Below are 21,576 nucleotides of genomic sequence, written 5' to 3'. Positions count from 1 at the left end.
GGACAGAGACTATACATGACATTTAACAGGAATAACTAGTTTTGTTTTTCCTCTCTAAGTGTAGAGGATTCTTGGAATGTTTTGACAACATTATTTGTACAGCAGGAAAGGTCTGACTTTCCATAGTAATTAACATTATGCCCTTAATCTGTGTGAAATTAGAGCATTTGCTATGAAATAAAAATGTATTTACAGTAATATTGGATACTGCAGTTATAGAGGATAGGCATACACCCTTTCCTTTGGGGTTAGCAGCAGCTGAGAATGCCAAGAAGACATGAATCCTGAAAGAATGTAAGTTATAATAAGCATTTAAAATGGAAAAGACTCACCGCTGATTTACTCATTTGTAAAGCCAAGCTTGATATTATGATAAGAAATGGCAACACTATTCTCCAGTAGGGGCAAAACTACAGGGGAGGGAGGGCACAGACATTGCAACTAAACCAAGGATACCTAGGGGAGACCATTGGTAAAAAGAAATAGGTCTTCAGTACAGGGACCAATGAACACTTGCTCCACAAAGGTTGAAAGATATTGTTGTACATACAGGAATGAGTGGCATTAAAACCCACAATGCAGAATTACAGAGTAATAGAAAAGTCTTCTTTTCATGAACCTTGTGCAAGCAGCAGTGCATATTTTCATAGCAGGCATTGCATTGCTTCCAGTGCTTGTGGCATCAATAATGGCAATAGCATTTCATTTAATTGGCACAAGATGTTTGTGTGCATGAACACAACCTGCTGGGAGAATTCTAAAATTATTGCCAGGTTGAGGCTGACTTGAAATTTCAGGGTTCATCCATGAGCACATATGCAGGCAGCTGAACAAAGTATGCTAAACAGAGGCAAGTGCTGTATACAGGGGCATGTATGGTGCAAGCATCTTTGTGAAAGGCATCAATGTGCCCTCAGCTCTGCATTAGCAATGAGCACATTTTTAATCAGGCATGCATTTGCAGCAAATTTCTGCATTTTTTATGCACACTCACTCATTTTTATATGAAACTGCAGCAAACATTTGCCACAAAAAAAAAACCAATGACATTAATGCACTTGGAGTGATAAAAATAATCCCATTGACTTCAATGCCTTTGAAATGAGAAAAAACTCCCATTGACTTGCGCAGTGCGAAAAATGCCCATTAACCTCAATATGTTTCACAAATATCAGCCGTTTTTTAACGTTTTTTGCAAAGCAAAACTAATAGATTCACTAATTATTATTCTACATGCATTCTAGTGCTTTGTACTTAGATTTGTAAATTGACCCTTTAGTCATATTAACAGCAAGCAAATTAAATTTTTTAAACCCAATAACACACACCAGGTTAAAATGAAGAATCCCAAAAGAGACAATGCTTTGTGGGAAGTAGGGGGCATATCTGAGCATAAATAGCTTGACTGGGTTTTTCTCTGAGAAGCCATTTGGTCAAATTTACATGCCTACAGTACATGTAGGCAGACGAGTGACAGCAAACATAATTGTGCTAAGGAAAGGCAGAAGTTAAAGGGGTTCTAAAGGCAAACTTTTTAAGTATATATTTGCCTTTTGTATGGCATTTTCACCTGGTATTTTGCAATATAAATCTATTAGAAATATGAGGTGAAAAATGATAAAACAAGGGAGAATGACTAAAACTATGCAGAAAGAAATGGTTTTCTTTATTAAAATATTTTTCAATTCTGTACCACAACAGAAGCCTAACAGTTTAGGAGACATAAATAATTTCCCTGAGATAAATATCTTTTATAATTATAACATTCTTTGTGTCTTGGCCAACAGATGGCACTGCTGTTTCACCTAGGAATGATGCCCTAAATGTTTTCATCATGAATGGCCTGGGCATATAAATTTCCTAATTAATATTATATGTTCAGAAGAAATCAGCTTCAAGATGGCTTTATACCTGTCTTACTTCTCAGCCACAGAGCGTTTGATTGAAAGCTTTATATTCAAAAAATATTCAATTTTTCGGTTATACAGATGCACTGTGGCTTTTTTTAAGCAACCCTGTATGTATAATAGGAACATTTCTATTTGCATATGTGTTTGTGGGCATCCTTCCTTGTTACATGTCTGGCTTCGGATGAAAGGCTGACCATATGGGCAGTCTGTGAGCCATTGCTGACACTGCCCTTTCAAGATGGTAGCCATGATCAAGAGAAAAGGAACAAGAATTGAGTGAAAGCATGCATTTCAGAGAAGATTTTGTGGTTGTGGAGGTTGGTGCCCTAACATACAAGCAATAAGGCAAAATGGCATTAGATTTTCTCTAATTTAAAATGGTTATATATTTATCCCCATGTGACTTGAGGATATCTGCAGGACTCTATTCCCTTTCTTTTGCCTTTCAGTTTTTCTCCCTCCATTTTTCTGCTGCTTCCCCTAGTTCTAGTTATCTTCTGCTTCAGGAAATTACTTACCCCCCCCCCTTTAATCTCCTTAGTTTACTTAATTATAAGTGTTCAAATCCCATTATCCATAAAGGTACATTTACTGCAAAGGTACTTATAAACTATTTAGAAGTAGAAGTTTATATGGCATTCTAACAACTGTAGAACACAGCTTTTTATTAGAATGTTTCTTTGTTGCAACTAAGGTGGGAAAAGTATGAAAAAATGATGGAATTAATTATGCAATGTGCATCCATAGTTCTCTAATGTAACCTCCACATGAGAGCCAAAACATCTCCATTAAACTCAGACGAGTATTTATTATTCATGAAGGATGGGAACTGATGTGACTTTGCCTACAGCTTGGCAAGATATAGTCATGCAGGGAACAGGATATGTTTCATCAGTTGAGTTTTCTAAATTCATTTATCAAAACCTGGGACTGTTCATTAACCTGCGTTTGTGAAGTTTTGGCCATTTGAATTCTTTGCCAGACATGCAAGGCCATGAAAAACAAATATAAAATATTTATGTTGAGCACAAATATGAATTCAACAAATGCCCTCAGGCTTCTTGGACATTTCTCCAAGGAACTTGCCACTAGCGGAGCATTTTGATGTGTGGCTAAATAAATAATCAGTTGCTGCAGATTTGCCTGAGCATGTCCACCGATGGCAGCAAATTAGCTCTGACACTGATTAAATGACTGTCCTGTAAAATGTATCTGTCTAATCCGGTTATAGTGTTAATGAACTTTTATTTAAATCATGAATGTGACAAATAACATAACTCATACTTTGAATCATTACATAGTAAATGATTTATGATGGTGTAAGACTAAATTGAAAAAACACTGCAGTTTTAATCAATAGGCTAGTGCGAGCTTGTAACTCCTTCATTTTATATCCCAACATAGCCACTCCTTTACAAATCAGAAAAAATATTTGTTGCACTTTTTTTCAGTATAACTGATTAGGTCAACTTAATGTGTTTAATCACTGGATGGAGGGCCTGAACACAGTCTGAAGGGCAAATAGATTTACTAAAAGGAAAAGTATATACAGACATAGGATTCACAACAATCTAGAGATCCATTTATTTAGGATAGTGATGGAAGACAATATAACAGAAAGGAAACAGTAACACAGTGAACAGATGCAAGCCTGAAGCTGCAGGCATTAATGGTGGTTGATTTTTAGCTCCATCTCTTTTGACACAGGAAAAACAGCAGTTAGTTCCAAAACATTTGGCATTATGTGTCCTCTGGATGTTTCAGCTTGTTTCATTGACTTTTTTTTTTTTAAAGGTAATATCACATGGGGCAATTTTAAGCATTTTGTTTCCCCAGAGTTTAGTAGCTCTTTGGGCAGGGTGCCAAATGTTCCAGCTCACCACTATATTACATATTATACTGTATATCACCACTTTATGATATTTATTTTTTTTCTACATTATATTTGAATTGAAAGTGCTTAAAAGAGACCAGTGATGCAGTTTAGTGTTTTCTGGTCAAAGTTTGTTATACAGCAGCCTGTTGATCATTTATTATTGATTATCATTGATTATATCATAATTTATTATTGATTATTATAATTGATTATAGGCCAGCCTCCACTGATTATTTTACTCTCATTAAAAATGAATAGTCCTATATCCTGTTTTACTACTAATTTCTAGTAAAATGGCAAAGATTTGTAGCTAGCACTGCATAATATGTTGGCACTTTATAAATACAGGCTGTTAATAATACTAATAATAATAATAATACATATTTATTAAGTCTCCTATACACATACATAACATACTTGTTCCTTTTGCAGGGACTTAATCAGATGTAGACTACTCCTAACTATAACCATATGCAAATGATTTCTAACGAGTTCCTCCTTGGGGTAAAAGGGGAAATACGTTAACAGATAAGCCAATAAAATGTCCTTGTCAGCGAGGACAGTGTTAATAAGTGCAATAAAATATGAACTGCAAGGAAACTTCCAGGAATCCCCTGTTCGAATTTCAGTAACTCTCACCATAAATGTACTTTCTCAGATATCACAACTTTGCCACATACAATTTTATAGCACATCATGAGAATAAATAAACAAGGACAGACTTTAAATAATATCCTTCTCCATGATTATGCATTGTACACACCATGCTGGGCCAATCAGCACCATGCTATTAACTTTCTACCCATAGACCTTTTCAGGAAGGTTAAGTTACAGAAGGCATGCAATTATTAGCAGAACAGAGCTGCTTAGGTAACCTATAGATATTACCATATGAATGATGCTGTTTAACGTCATATTCAGTGTAAATACTCTGTGTACATGACTTGAAATAGTGATAAAATGTTAATAAGCAATAACAGGCCATTGAGTCTAAAATACAAGTTAAAGTGTTGTTAAAATTAGTATTGTAATATTCACAAATGTTTGATGACTTAAAGGAGCAGTTTAGTATAAAAATGAAACAGGGTAAAATAGACAGACTGTGCAAAATAAAAAATGTTTTCAATATAGTTAGTTAGGCAAAAATGTCATCTATAAAGGCTGGAGTGAACTGATGTCTAACATAATAGCCAGAACTCTACTTTATTTAGTCAGTGACTTTAGGGGGAGCCACATGGGACATAACTGTTCAGTTAGTTTGCATTTGAATCTGACCTACGTGCTCACAAACTAACTGAACAGTTATGTCCCATGTGGCCCCTCCCTAAAGTCACTGACTAAGAGATTAAAGAGCAGGAAGTAGTGTTCTGGCTATTATGTTAGATACCTGTCCACTCCAGCCTTTATATATCACATTTTTGCCTAACAATATTGCAAATATGTTTTATTTTAAGCAGGCTATACATTTTACCCAGTTTTATTTTTACACTGAACTGTTCCTGTAACAGTTGCCAAAATCTAATGGTGTCCCAACTGAACTCATTTAGGTAAGTCTCAGTGATCACAGGCACTTCATGTCCTCTGCACTCACCCATTATAGAACATCAAAATACATCCTGTGCATTAAGCTACTACAAAATTCCCTGCCCTTTAAACAAAACAGAGATTGTCCATATATTGCAATATATTGAAGTTGGACAACTACGTCAAAGTCATCCCTTCTGGCCAGTCCTACACTGACTTTCATCTGATTCATTAAGAATTCTACTGCTTCATTATACATTTTTTACAGGAACCACAAAATTCATTCAAGACTGCACATAATAATTATCAATATAAATAGGATATTTTTATATAGTGTTGGTATAGTTTGGGTGAATTTTGTTGTCACAGCTGCATTGAACCCTCGCCTAATGGTTTAAAGTTCAGTGGTGAGCACAACTTCGCCTTTTTTGCTATAGTTTATATAGGAGCAGTGGTCAGCTCCATGTTGTAGCTCTAGTCATTCCCAACTACAGTCAGGTGATCCCAGTGGTGGCCAATAAGGTGGCCATGAACAGGCTGATAAAAGCTGCCAATCCTTTTATTCTATACAGAAGAAGTACATGTCCTTTAAATAAGCCAAATGGTTAGGAACAGAAGGTTTTTAGGGTATCTTGAGGGCCAGTCTGACACTGATCCATTTATTTGAAATTGTGAGGCAGAAAAACCATGTGACCATTTGCTACAGTCCACAGTGGTATTAGTGGCTATCAGAACCAGAAGTTGGGGTTACAAATAACCACTGTTATTTGCAGACTGCATATAACAAGTGGCTGAGATGTGGAAAATAAAAGGTCTTGTTATTTCATTTTCAGATCAAGATTTGCTGTCATCCAGATTCTGTCACCTAAGGGAAGGAATTATTGACAGAACCACCTAAAAGACCATATAATGAAGGTAAGATCTGTCCATTTTACATGGAGAAACCATTGTTTATCACCTGTTCACTGGCCCCATAGCACAACAATCACAAAGTTATGTACATTATCACTTTGCATACATTTTGTACTTACGCTCTTCATGTCTGCCCTTACCTCATGCCATGTGATAACTGTCCTATGCATGGCTAACAGTAAGCATCAGGTAGTAAAGTGTATGATTAATGTGTTCTAGTCACTGGTGATAAATGATGTCAATATGAAACAGGGAACAAGTTGACCAAATTGCTTAAAAGCAGCAAAAATATAGCCCAGTGAATCCCATATTATTGAATGTTAAAAAACAATATAAATGTAGTTGCTGCCACAGATTTATTGCCAATAGTGAATGCATAAATCCCAAATACTCACTGGCTGTGACAAGTGCATATATTAAGGGGCAGATTTACTAATCCACGAATCCGAATCCCGAAAGGGAAAAAATCGTATTGGGAACGAAAATTTTGCGACTTTTTTGTCGCCGTCGCGATTTTTCGTATTTGTCGCAACTTTTTTGTCGCCGTCACAACTTTATCGTATTTTGCACGACTAATTAGTCGCCATCGCGATTTTTTCGTATTGAGCGATAGTAAACGGCGGAAAAACCAATCCGTTTTTTTCGCGACAGCGACAGAAAAATCGCAGGACATATGAAAAAGTTGCGACGGCGATGAAAAAGTCGCGACGGCGACGAAAAACTCACAAAAATACAGATAATTGCGAAAAACCGCATTCGGACACCTTCGGACCGTTCGTGAATTAGTAAATCTCCCCCTAAATGTCACTGTTTTAACTATACAATAATCAATTAACTTATATTACCTTCGTACACAACAGGCAATGCTGCACCTATCGGAAGGAAAAACACAACTACAGTATATATAAAAGGCATATACAGAACAATACATTACTGTTAAACACAGAGATGTCTACAAGATATAATAGTGTTTCAGCACAAACAATAACAACTAAAAGGGCAAGAAAGGAACAATACAGAGATAGACAGCTTTTTCAAGTAAATGCAAGTACTGTATACTGAAAGGAATCTAAATTCTGTGCAAAATGTGCGACAGTACAAAGAACATAAATAAACACAGTCTGGGCTGAACTTAATGCAGATACAGTGAATGGAAAGTGGGAAGGACAGGAGTCGATTCTATTTCGTTGAAACCCATTATCCAGAAAGCTCCAAATTACGGGATGGCCATCTTCCATAGACTTCCTTTTAATCAAATAATGTTTATAAATTAATTTCCTTTTTCTTTGTAATAATAAAACAGTGTCTTGTACTTTATCCCAACTAAGATATAATTAATCTTTACTGGAGGCAAAACAATCCTTTTTTTTTTTTTTTTAAATTCCTAAATGATTGTTTAGTAGCCAAAAAGAATGGAGAAATGCATAAAGACCCCTTATCTGGAAAATCCCAGATCCTGAGCATTCTGGATAACAGGTCCTATACCTGTATATGCATTTATTATACAGTAATAGCACATATTACCATGTGTCTAACTATGTATCTAATTTCTATCTTTCTATGTATCTAAGTTCTATCTTTAGACACTCATTATTAATGCAAAGATAATAAAACTGAGCTGCTGCACTGATTCCCAGGTGAAATGGCCCAGTCTTCACCAACTGTGCCCAGTATTTTACCCTTCAGGTCCAGTTCTCTGTACACTTCTCCTGGGGTTAATACTTATGGAGGGTTCTGCCCCTGGCAGCATGTCATCAGCACATGTACATCTTCAGGATATATCAGGTGAAGTCATATCTACATACGCCTACAGCTGCTGTACCATGGAACCCAACACTTTCAGGCCTCTGAGATTTATACTTGATTTGAATTCCACAGCATGCAAAGGCAATAGCAATGAGGCTGCTCCATAACATTATACCACACTAGTGATGTGCAGGCCGGGCCAATACCAGTGGGTCGGGCAGGTTCGGGCAGACCTTGCCACATCAACTGCGGGCTGCAGCCGGGTTCGAGTTGAGCACTTCCGCTCACCAACCCACGCCTGCAACCTTACACTTCTGGCTTAGGGTAGGGTTCAGGTTAGGAGCGGGTGGGTTAGGGTTGGGTGTGGGTTGAGTATTTCTCGACCTGCACATCACTATACCACACATCCTATACGTTGATTCAGGCTGTTCTCAATGTGGTTCAATAAAAAGGAATAGAGAATATTTTTGGGTATTTAGAGGATTCTAGAGTCTGCTCTTGGTGTTAGCACATAATAACTAGGAATAAGAAAAACTTTCAATATTTCCTGTTGATCTGGCCTTTCATTGCAAACTAATACTGCTGCATCAATTTTCACATTGTTCATTGGGTACCTTGGAGCCCTGTTGCACTGCCAGCAGCACTGTTTGTATTCTGTATATGAATCTCCCAGCTCCCTTGCCTCCTGACAATGTTCTATTTCTTGACGCAGTGGTTAACTGCCGACTACTCACTGGTTACATAGTTACATAGTTACATAGGGTTGAAAAAAGACCATTGTCCATCAAGTTCAACCCATCCGAGTAAACCCAGCACACAACCTATACTAACCAATCTATACACTCACATACATAAACTATATATATACAACCAGTAATACTAACTGTAGATATTAGTATCACAATAGCCTTGGATATTCTGCTTGTTCAAAAACTCATCCAGGCCCCTCTTAAAGGCATTAACAGAGTCTGCCATTACCACATCACTAGGAAGGGCATTCCACAGCCTCACTGCCCTCACCGTGAAAAACCACCTACGCTGCTTTAAATGGAAGCTCTGTTCCTCTAATCTATAGGGGTGACCTCTGGTGCGCTGATTGTTTTTATGGGAAAAAAGAACATCCCCCAACTGCCTATAATCCCCTCTAATGTACTTGTACAGAGTAATCATGTCCCCTCGCAAGCGCCTCTTTTCCAGAGAAAACAACCCCAACCTCGACAGTCTAACCTCATAGCTTAAATCTTCCATCCCCTTTACCAGTTTAGTTGCACGTCTCTGCACTCTCTCCAGCTCATTAATATCCTTCTTAAGGACTGGAGCCCAAAACTGCACTGCATACTCAAGGTGAGGCCTTACCAGGGACCTATAAAGCGGCAAAAATATGTCCTCATCCCTTGAGTCAATGCCCTTTTTTATACAAGACAGCACTTTATTTGCTGTAGTAGCCACAGAATGACACTGCCTGGAATTAGACAACTTGTGATCTACAAAAACCCCTAGATCCTTCTCCATTAAGGATGCCCCCAACACACTACCATTCAGTAGATAGTTTGCGTTTATATTATTCCTACCAAAGTGCATAACTTTGCACTTGTCAACATTGAACCTCATTTTCCAGTTTGCTGCCCAGTTTTCCAATTTTGTCAAATCGCTCTGCAAAGCGGCAGCATCCTGCATGGAACTTATAGTTTTGCACAATTTAGTGTCATCAGCAAAAATAGAAACAGTACTCTCTATGCCCACCTCCAGGTCATTAATAAACAAGTTAAAAAGCAAAGGACCAAGGACTGACCCCTGCGGTACTCCACTAACCACACTGGCCCAATTAGAAAATGTTCCATTTACCACCACTCTTTGTACTCTATCCTTCAGCCAGTTTTCTATCCAATTACAAATATTATGTTCTAGGCCAATATTCCTCAATTTGATCATTAACCTTCTGTGAGGTACTGTATCAAACGCTTTAGCAAAATCTAAGTAGATGACATCAACTGCCATTCCAGCATCAAGGTTCCTGCTCACCTCCTCATAAAAGGCAACTAAATTAGTCTGGCAAGATCTGTTACGCATAAAACCATGCTGGCACAAACTAATAGTATTGTGAACTGGTGATTGCTTTTTATTAGTGTGGATTAGAAGCATTACAGGTCATCCTGCATTGGTAAACATCACCAAATCAGATCACTGGTTATCCTGGTTTTTCATCTTAGCCAATTAACTTTGGTGCAATTGCATCAGATTATATGTTACCAGGCATTGCATTAAGGAGCTAAATGTGGGCATGGTATTATACCATAGTGTCAGCAACTGCTCAAACAGCATAAAAAATCCAACTGTCTGTGCGACCAACGTTAATGATGTTTAATGTTGTAAAAACCACTCCTACTGAGCCAATATGTATTTGAAAAACTACTCAAATAGATTTTAGCTGTTTTTATTCTTTTCCATTTGCCATAGCTCAGCCTAAATAAAATAGCCTTGATTTGTGCTTGCAGGTCTTGTAATATTTTAATCTTCCATGAAAATAGGAAAAAGAAGGCATCAACTTACATGACATAAAACTGCAGTATATTTACATTTTGTACATAACAGAAATCTGCCACAAGTGTTGTTGTTTTTCAAGCTGCTTAATGTTGACATACCCTAAAATAAGTATATTAAAGAAATCTGATGCTTTAGTCTAGCAAAAGGACAAATGAAGGTATTGTTTTGAAACCCATTATAATATGGGTAAATAAAAATGTATACAATATACATCAATACAATCTAGTGCAAATTAGTATAACGCAACAAAATAACTCCAAAATAACCATCTTTTTTGCCATTTTTTCTCTGTGTAAAAACTATAATGTGGCATAATGGAAACCATGTTATGCACAAGCCCGTAATGCTTAATGGCAAAATGCTGCTCTGACTGTTGTCGTTTTACATTCAGATAATACTTTGGTTTGCTGAAAGGTACCACTGTGCTGCTGACACTTCTGTGACTAGGGTACAAGCTGGCTTTTATATACTGAAAGGCAACTCAGTTGGTTTATTTATCATTATCAGTATTGCATTTCCCTTCTGGTAGCTGTCTCTCTGCTCTGCTGCTTGGCTTATTTTGTCCTTTCTCATCTTCCTGAGATACTTGTTGTACTGCTTGAAGGATAGCGGTTTCTACAATCTGCTTGCTGGCTTTCTGTATCTTCACTTCCTCCGATTCTTTCCCAGGTTTCTCCCCTACAGCAGAAAAACAGAAACAAGACTAACCTGTTTGATACAGTATGCATTAAATATGGCATTATCATCATGTTTACGGGGAGATTATGGAAAGTAGTGGGTAGAAGAGAAAGCTCAGATGCTATATGAAGAGGTGGAATGCATGAGGCAAAATGCTGTGGAGCTGTTAGAGAAGTATGAAAAAAGGGAAAATGTAGGGCAGGTTACAAAGAACAGGTGCAATACACCATGTTTTTCATACTTTGAACGCTGCCCTGCATGCAGTTTAGCAATGAATTCATGAGGGGTGGGTGGTGACACATAGGTGAACTTACTAATCATTCAAATGGCCAAGTTAGGGAGTGCCAGCTGAACCACCCCGTAAGGACAGGGGTGCCTTGTGCCTGCCTTGGCATTTTTGCAGGGCTGCCTTGGCATTTTTACAGAAATATGAATATTTTCATTTAAACAGAATTGTGGGTGCATTTGCAGATAGCAGTCTCTCCCTACAATACCTCTTATATGGCAGACATGGACCAAGCTGGTGAGATAGGAATTTCATTTTTACTATGCTTTGATAAATATATTCTTCAGCACAGACTCTCAAGAGGTCTGTTTCTCTCAAACAAAAGCATTTGACCAACATTTGAAATAGCCTGAATGTGATGTTTGGGGGAGAGAGAACAAACTCCTCTAACAGTGGGATGATATTAACATTTCTGCTATTTGCAGAGGACTGGGGGGGGGGGGCTACAAACCACAAAGCAATGTAACATAGCCCTATTGTTAGATTAAAATGGGTTATGGGGTGTATATCCTGAGTATCCATCAGTCCCAAGTCCACATGGGAACAGAAACACCATCCTTTTTTTAGATTTCTTGTGAGGATGATGTCAGGAATGCAACTAATGCCATGAACTAAGGCAAATAAGTGAATTAAAAAGCTACCTACTTATTGTAAACACATAACTATAACCCAAATGGTCTGCCAACCAGTTGTAAATAATGTTATTAAAAGGGCCATTAGTGGAGAATGAAGATCAATATGTGATCTGGGAACGAAAAGCCCTTGGGGCCTCAATGAAAGATGCAGAGTGTTGTTCTGTTGTTGTCTTTCCTTTCTATTAATGGTTGTTTTTCTTTTTCCTAAGAGCATTGCTGGTGCCTGAAAAACAACAGAGCTGGCACTATTGGCCCCATGTTTTGCTATTTTGTTTTTATTCCATTCACAGATTTATATTTTGTATATACCATTAATGACATGTTAAGGCTATATCGTTTAGGGCTAGGTACCAGAGGGGACGTATCCCCTTATTACTCGTCTGGGCAGACAGTGAGCGGGCAAGCAGTTGATCCCCAGAGATGACAATGGTCAGGTTTTAACATTTGCAAGTGGCACCAGGGTAGAATTCAGTCCACTGACTTGTATTTTGAAATAGTTATGTCCTGTGCAACACTATAAAACTAGAAATGGATGAGCAGCAAAATAACATTTACTGGGTAATACACATGTGCAATGTCCTAGCAACTTGGCTGCTCTGCATGCAACTCATCAATAAGCTGTCTGATCCTTTGGTTAAAAAAAAACTTAAAGGTCTTTTATTGACAAACAAATCAAATAACCCAAGCATTTAGATCTCAAGTGAATTTTCTTTTTAACTAAATTCTGAAGATATCTTCAGCGGCAAGTTCTACAGTGGCTGGAAGCTGGAATATTCAACTGCCATCACACTTGGACAGGTCAACTTCTAAAATCTTCTGAGCAACCACTAGATAAGTCAAGAATTGTCATATAAACGTAATATTTACAAGAACTCAGGATGAACTGAGAATGTTCCTAGGTTTAGCATCAGAAAATAAACAACCACCATGTCAGGTGTAAATGTTAGATAAGCATAAGAAAAATGTAACCATAATCTTGTCAAACATATATGCTAATGCCTATATGTAATTAGCAAATATGAAGTTTGTTATGCAAAAACTGATCAAAAATAAAATTATTAAAAAAAACACAGAAAATCCATTAGGCTGGAAACACACAAGAAATAAATTATAACAATGTTTTGGAGAAAACAGACTATAGAATAACATAAACATAAGTCAATAACTGTACAAAAAAACATCTATAACATCTACAAAAAAAACCCCAATTTGTTATTTAAAGGTCCGCCATACCATCAACAACATGTCTGTGCTGGCAGTTTAGAAGTTTAACAGTATAGGTATGGGACCATGCCCAGAATGCTCTAATAGTCTGATAAAAAAAATCATTTAAACTTTAAATAAACCCAATAGGATTGTTTTGCCTCCAATAAGGGTTAATTATATCTTAGTTGAGAACAAGGCTCTGTTGTGTTATTACAGAGAAAAAGGAATTTTTGAAATGTTTAATTATTTGCTTAAAATGGATATTATAAAATAATAAATCAGCTCTGGAGAAGGTGGATCACCTTATTCTGTAGAATTCAATAGTTTGTGACTTCAACAATAACTCTGCCTGTAAATCAGCAAGTATTTGCAATAGGATTGACACTAAAAAGAAATTACAGTTTTATGGACCTGAATAAATTTTTTTTACCCTTTTTCTGCAAATGCAGTAACTAGCCAACAGCTAAGTTTTGCACCGCACATAACTATTGAAGGCAGGGGGCCTCCAGCTGTTCTTGAATTACATGTCCCACCACTGGACAAAAGCCAAAGTGCCCAAGAAAGATATTCTGAGTGAACTGCCTTAGGTATGAATTAGCTATTTAGCTAAGCACAGTTAGATGGCTTTTGATATGCACAGCAATCTACCAATCAGAAGCCAATTAACTGGGAGGAATACAAGTGCAGCTGCAATCAAGACTCACTTACTCCTATACATTGATGAGCAGGCAGATCACCTTCCCAGCCAGCCAGCAGCCAGTCTCTCCTGGCCTTTCTGGCTATTTAGAGGTCTCTTTTTGTTTTTTTTTCCTGCTGTGCTCTTCTCCCTCCTCTGGTAGACTAGATGATCACAAGCACACAGCTTGCAAGTCACATAAGGTCTGCTGGCTCCCCCTCGTGCCTGTCATCCGCCCTTTCGCCGTCTTGTCCTTTGCTGGGGCATGTAAATAGAGAACACAGAAGGAAAAGGCCGGCATCAAAACTGAGTACTTTACCTGGAGCATACACCATGCTTTGCAATTTCCGTCTTAAAGCGAGGGACTGGGAAAGAGGGAGGCGATAACAAAGAGACAGTTCCCAGGGAAAGATGAAAGGGAGAGTTCAGTTGCAGGACGTCGGACAGTTCCCCCTGGCAATGCTGCAACTTGCAACAACCCTGCCTCTCAGGCTAGCCCAGCCGGCAGTGCTTCCCTGACTCACACTGAGCCCAGGGGATGCTGTGATTCTCTCCTTGGCTGAGCAATCAGCATCATCCTACTGCACACACAGCTCCCATCTTCCTCACTCTATCCCAATGACACAGGGTGATGGAGAAGAGGAAGCTTTGCGGGGATTAGGGATAACACAGTAGGGACTGCAGTTAATTGTCTCTAATTCTACAATGACAGCAGCATCCTATGAGCACTGGCTGACATTTCAGTATTATACATCTAAAAACTGACTAATGATGTCTCATTACATGAGTGCAAGTAATAGGCTTTTAACTATAAATATTTAATTACAGCATGTGATGCTGTGGCCTTTAGGTTTTTCATTTTCTGTATTTCTGTAAATGCATTTCTATTAAAGAGTAAATAAATAAAGAGGGACGTGTGAATTATGCATGATTGACACCGTTAGTGGAATCCACAGCAACTTCATACATTTACCCTTTTATATCCCAGAATCCTGAACAGCCGAAACAGGGCAGCGAAGATGAAGAACGGGAAAAGAATGATAAATAGGGCCAGGAATAGGAAACCTGCAGAGCTGAAGATGTTTTTGGACTGCTGTTCCCAGCATTTGTCTCTCAGGGTTGTTACAAACTTTTACTGTTTCTTCTACTTTGGAAAAATAGTATGTGCAAATGAACAGATGGTACATCCTACCTTCTGCAAACATTTTGCAAGGATAGGTAGACATTAAGATTGTTTTGCCAACAATATGGATTCATGCAGCTTAGTTACTATCAAGTACAAGGTACTATTTATTATTATGGAGAAAAGGGAAATCATTTCTATAAAGTAGAATTATTTACTTAAAATGAACTCTATGGGAATTGGCATATCTGCAATTTGGAGCTTTCTGTATATCGGTTTCCAGATAAAGGTTCCCATACCTGTTAATTATGTTCTAGATTGTAAGCTTCTGAGCATGTGCTGGTTTGTATCTGGGTCATTGTTATTATAATAGAGCACTACAGGGAATGCTTGGAGCATTATAAATAAATCCTAATAATAATCTTTAAAGTATCTGCAAGCATTGTGTCATTTGCTATTTTCCAGCTGATAACATATCCAGTATAAGCATTAGATAAAATACTGCTTTAAACACCCTAGCAGCAAAGACCATAATAGACCCACAACAAGGTTATCCCAATGTCATATGGTTTAACTACTAGCCTGTCATCAACACAAACTGAAATCTTATATTTTTGCTTTGTGCAACGTAAACTAAACGCAAGTCCTCAAGTAACATAAACATAGAATGCATTCCCTTAGGGATAAATTGTGTTTTGCACTTAAAATAAAGGGTGAAATCAAAACAGTTTAAAAAGAATCACTACTGTCATTTCTGGCCCCAGGACCTTGTACAGTGTACCTCAATTTTACATTCCCTGATTTTAAGTTTGCCTGCATTTTCCACTTTTTTTTGTGGACCCACCAATATATAAGTAATCATGCCTCCCAACATTTGAAAAATGCAAAGAGGGACAAAACAAAATGCTGCGCAGCAAATTTTTTACCACACCCATTTTTGCAACCACGCTCCCTAAATACCACTCCCATTTTACGAAATTTGGTAGGTTTTTTACAATTTGAACACATTTCTGGGGGTTTTAGGGTCTTCTTTTATGTGTTATTACAGTTTTGCTTAAATAGTTGTCCTTTAAATCTCTCTTCCCCAGGATACTCATTAGCTTATTTGTTACAATTGTATCTGTATATACAGGTGTGGCTTGTTAACTTTTTGGGCTCTCTGCTAAAAGCTACTTTTTTAATTAAGTTAAAGAAACACTGTATCTTTTTTAGCGGTCAGTGCAGGTCCAGTGCAGGAGATCAAAGAGAAACAAGGGACTTTTCAGTAAGAATCCGGGACTGAGCTGAGCTGTCAAAATCGGGACTGTTCCGTGAAAATCGGAAGAGTTTGGAGGTATGCCTAATGCATTTCCCTGATTTTACATTTTCCTGGATCTTACACCATTTTTTTCTGGTCCCCTGAAAAAACTGGATTTTGTTTGCCAGTTTTATTAAATTAATGATGGCAAGGCCACAAAGGCCCATGCCTAGGGCGGCATAAATTTTGGGGGTCATGTCGCCTAGCCACACGTAAAATTTGCTCCCATACAGAGCACTGGGGATGGGACGCGCAGAAAACTTCAGCGGGTCCTGTCCCCCTTGCTCCCTATACAAACTGCAAGGATGCACATGCGCGCAATCCTGATGGGGCAGGGGGCAGACAACGGGGGCAGCCTATGGGCACCAGTAAAAGAAATCCGGCACCACTAGCAGGAACTACTTTCCCTAGGCAGTGGCCGGATCTGGAATGGATTCAAAATAGGCACAGACATTTCAAGTACACAGAGGTCCAAACAGCCCCATAAATAGTAACAGTCTATGGCATCTTACAGCTGCCCCTCTGAAATTTGTCAGAATCCACAGACTGACAGCCTGGGCCAAGCAATTCAGTAAAGTAAAGGACCTGTACATAATGGCACATAAACATATACAGGAACTAGAGATGAAAATCAGATTTGAATAGTTAAAACCGAGCATAACAAAGATATTTGCTCATGCATGGAACATGACAGCAGTATCAGATATAAATATCAGTTCTCCATGTATTCTCCCCTTCCTTTCTATTCTGACAGTGCAAAAAACACCCATGACCAGAAGATATCTCCAGGCCCAAGATATATTTTCCTCTCTCTGTTACTGCAACTCCAGTTTCTTCTTCTGTATTAGTCAGCGTGCAGTGCATTTATGAAGAATAAAAATGGGATAAAACTGTTGTAAACATTGGAGGCAATCAAAATGAAAGCTTAATTTGTGTGGTTAGAGCTACAATCAAGGCTCCCTTGAAGAACCTGAAGAAGGAATAATACCTTGATAATATTACTGGGGTAACCCTGTAAGTGTGCTTATAGCTTGTAAAGATAGACATCTTACAACATAACCCATCGACATTATTACTTTGTACTATCCGCTCTGTGAAACTGTATAGTGGCCCTTTAAAATACCTTTACTCAAGGGTTGACACCCAAATGTATTCATTCCTTTTCCTTTTAGAAAATGGTCCTAAATCAAAAATACTTCCTGCTGGCTAATGCAGAGAAAACAAACGTACAACAAAATGCATATTTTACTTTGCGACGTAGCCTTGAAATTCCCAACTTGCTTAATTACATTATTTTTTTACAGAGAAATATCTATCCACTGTGCAATGAGGAATAGTGCTGCCTAAAAGTTAATTAGAAGGTGAAATGAGCCTTGCATGTAAAACAGAGCTACTGCCAACTAAAAGAGAACTGAAAAACATGGGGAAATGTTATTAGTGTCAAAAGTCCTGATATTGAATAGATTATCCTTTTATCCTGTTTCTGAGTTAAAAATCCTTAAAACAAGAGGAAAAAAACTCTATTGTAACAATCCTACCACACCATTGAACAAGGAGACAAAATGGTAAATTACTTACTTATCTTGTCTTGCTAACAGTTATTCAACCCCAACTGCAGTAGCCCACATATTGAAAGGGGCACTATAATTACAGAACCCCAAGACATTGCTGAAGAATTTGCTAGGTTTTATGGAAAATTCTTTACCTCTACTATAACATACCCTGTAACCCAGTTGGTTCACTCTTGTGATGCCATCCCTATTCCCAAATTATCCCCAGGAATCAAAACATTCCTGGACAGACCAATATCAAATAAGGATATTGTGGAGGCTATCACTGCCCTAACATTTAACAAGATGCCAGATCTGTACAACCTTCACCTGATTGGTACAAATCCCTGGAAACTTCTGGAAAACTATCAGCAATCTCTTCCCCCATCCTTCTCTGAGGCTCTTACTGTAGTTCTCCCAAAGCTTGGGAAAGACTCTTAATAAAATCCTGGACATGAAATTTGAACAATTGCTGATCAGGGTTCATGCCTGGACGATAACATCAAGCTAAGGAGGATTTTCATGAGTGTGTATTTGCCCCACATTGAGGAGGGCTCCACTGGCTTCAGCAAAAGCCTTCCACTCCATAGAATGGGAATTTCTATGGCAGGTACTCCAGGGTATTGGCCTTGGGGACAAATTTCTATCTTTGCTAAAGCTTCTATAAAAACCCCCATTGCACGTTAGGGTAAATTGTATTGTATCTAAAACCCTATTTGCCTTGGCCATGGAACCCCTGGCCAAACTCATCAGGGAGGCCAATCAGTTCAAGGGCTTGTCATACGGTACCACCACTTAGAAGATATCATGCATTGCTGATAACCCCCTGATATGTTCGACTGATCAAAATTTATCTTTGGCTGCTCTCCTACATTTTGGTCCTCTCCCCGCTAACCTCTGACATAATCTCCAGATTCTTTTGACCACAACCCCGAAAATTTTTTTTGTTTTTGTCTCCACTAGAGACACACTTGTCCACAACAACATATTAAACCAGCTCTATATTACTCTGTTTAGACTTTGTAGTATGGGACGCAAGGCATATAGCTCCTGCTCTAGTTGTGGAATCCCAACCGCAGATGTGGTCAGCTTTTGGCAAAATGTAATGGAAAGTTCTGGTAAATGACTGGTCTTTCCACACATATTGTCGCCACAACTCTGCATCTTTGTATCTTGGCTGTATCAGAGGATATTGTTCCCACTACCTGTGCCTGGATCAGATTGTGATCCCTATTGTTCTATGCCAAGAAAGACATTGCTATGCACTGGATGGGTGTGACTCTCCCTAATATTACCTCCTGGAAACGACTGGATAATAAAGTGATACTACTCCCAAAGCTCACTTTGGAAGTCAAACCAATTTCGACCGTACTTGGACTCCATGGCTGGACCTTGGACTGTAATGATAAATCATAACCAATTCTTACTATTCTAAAACAAATAGTATATGCCAATCCGCATGTGAATGTCAGTATTTCCTGCCTTTCCTTAGACCTTACAAAATTCTGTGGACAGAAACTGTTTGTAAACATGTTCAGTTCTTTGATTTGATAGTGTCAGGAACACGCCACGCTCAGACGCGTATGACACGGGGACGGGGCAACAAGGGGTTACACACAGTCACCATTCTCACAGGTTAGACTAACATCAAGCACCCCCAAACACACCACTGCCCCAAATAACTATTCGCTGCCACCATCTATCATTAACAGACTATAGAAACCTAATGCACAAATATATCATGCAAGCTTTCTTACTGTAGTTAGGGACAGTTTCCACTAATTCCACAAACACACTAGCAGCCAAAGGGTTAATTTACAAACACACTCTCCTGCTAGCAGTCAACTAGTTAATTAGTATTTACACAGAACTTGCCCCCCCTACTCAATACACACACACAGCCAAGCAGATAATATATTCACATGTAAACAAGGTACGTGAGTCTTTAGAGCCAAAGCACAGAACTTATTAAATTTTATATTTAATATTACAAGAGTAAACAATGCATTTAAAAAGGTTTTACAAAAAGAGACATGTACATACAAACAGTAAATGAAATAAAAGCAAATAAAACACAGAGAAAACCCTATGTACGTTACCGAGTTATCTTTTGTGTCCTGCTGAGCTAAGAGTTTGGAAATCCTTAGCCCATCCCCCAACAGATTGGGACCTCAAGAATGAGCTAACTAGTACCTGGGTCTGTGCCCTTTTTATCCTCCTGCTGGGACCCTCCCTCATTACCATATGCATGAGGAGGGAGTGCCCAGGACCTTGTCACATGCCAGTTTCTTGTCATATAATATTGGTACTTGCCAGTACCCAATATTATTATGAAAATATGGGCTTGCTTTAACCCATATGTGGGCAGTCAGAATGATACCAAACATGAGGGGTGTCTCCTGTTCCAGTCCCCCAGAAACTATCCCTCCTAACTGGTGGGTATAGGCAGTCCCTGTTTGGTATCATTGGGAAGCATGGGACCTCCTCATAAGCAATATATAATTTATGAGGAGGTGAACCTTAAAGCAAAGGAGATATGGATCCCTTTCTATAATCCATATTTTCTCCTAGCTGCACCCCCTGCTGTTTTAGGTCCACAATTGTCTTGCTTTGATCAACAGATCAACAGATAAAAGAAACCAAAGGCCCCCAGCTTCCTGCCCCTGAATAACTGGCTCCGCATTGTCTGATGCCCCAGATAGGTTTGTTACCTTCCACAGTCCCTTGTTATGTATTGAATTAAATAAGGGTGTCTTGTGGACACAAAGCCAAATGTTGCCAGGGAAATACTATGCTGATATGACAGACAGGAATAACTGGCATGCCAACTTGTACCAGTTGTTGTCTGGCAATAGTTGCTTAAAGAAGCTAATGCTTTTATAGGCACAGGTATGAGGGCCTGACAGACAATTGTAGTGCAATTGTTTAGGGGGTTATTTTAGGATACCACATGGGATAATTAAAAGCACAATGCCAAAAGATCCAAGGACTGCACCATGTCTCACTGTGCCATCTTTAATGGCTTACTAAAATATGTAATATACCACCCCCTGCCCTAGTGTAAAGTGAGTATATGTATGTAAGTCACCCCTAAAGTGATACTGACAATAAAACTACTCCTCAAAATATAAATATTCATTAAAAGTTACCTTTAGGTCATGATTATTTTTCACTGATAAAGCTGCTTTTGTAAGTAATTGTTTCTTGAAGTCCCAAAACTTGATAGATTTGCCAACCATACTGTCCCTCATAGAGAAACATGAGAGATTAGATACGTAATATAAAAGCAGCAAGAAAATACTTACATTTAAAATATAAATAGCATGCAAAGACAATGTTTTGAGAGACGTAAAAAAGGTTTAATTTCTGGTATCAGCATTACTTTAATTTCTGGTGTCAGCATTACTTTAATGGGATTAAGTTAGGCAAATCCATGATAGAGAGATGTGGGTAATAAAGTTGGCTCTAGCAAGCAATGCCAGTCAGCAACCTGAAGTGCCAGCAAGATACTGTCTTGTATTAAAAGGGGTATAGATTCCTAGAATAAACAGTCATTCTTTTCTTTTACAAAGCACTTGTAAGACCGATGTTCCCTTCAATTTCTTCTTGGCTG

The 21,576-nt window shown here is 38.4% G+C and overlaps 1 protein-coding gene across 3 annotated transcripts; it reads right to left on the bottom strand.

The window, feature by feature from the left end:
• Window positions 1-10,306: 10,306 nt before the first annotated feature.
• On the bottom strand, window positions 10,307-20,129 carry akain1 (A-kinase anchor inhibitor 1). 3 transcript variants are annotated; one of them, XM_018095039.2, is made up of 3 exons: window positions 20,063-20,129; window positions 14,026-14,251; window positions 10,308-11,190 (listed from the first exon to the last, which is right to left on the bottom strand). In XM_018095039.2, exons 2-3 carry the CDS (start codon window positions 14,033-14,035, stop codon window positions 11,003-11,005), a joined length of 198 nt encoding a protein of 65 aa, XP_017950528.1. In that variant the 5' UTR covers window positions 14,036-14,251; window positions 20,063-20,129; the 3' UTR covers window positions 10,308-11,002. The 3 variants fall into 3 exon arrangements, 2 of the variants coding, with proteins under 2 accessions (XP_031760408.1, XP_017950528.1); XM_031904548.1 differs by lacking the exons at window positions 14,026-14,251; window positions 20,063-20,129 and adding an exon at window positions 14,313-15,238 and having other exon boundaries at window positions 10,307-11,190; XR_004223313.1 differs by lacking the exon at window positions 14,026-14,251 and having other exon boundaries at window positions 11,103-11,190; window positions 20,063-20,121.
• Window positions 20,130-21,576: the final 1,447 nt, after the last annotated feature.

This window comes from Xenopus tropicalis, chromosome 6 (assembly GCF_000004195.4).
Source record: "Xenopus tropicalis strain Nigerian chromosome 6, UCB_Xtro_10.0, whole genome shotgun sequence".
Taxonomy (NCBI): Eukaryota; Metazoa; Chordata; class Amphibia; order Anura; family Pipidae; genus Xenopus; species Xenopus tropicalis.
Note: the sequence above shows the minus strand (reverse complement) of the source record. Positions and strands in the feature narration are given on the sequence as shown.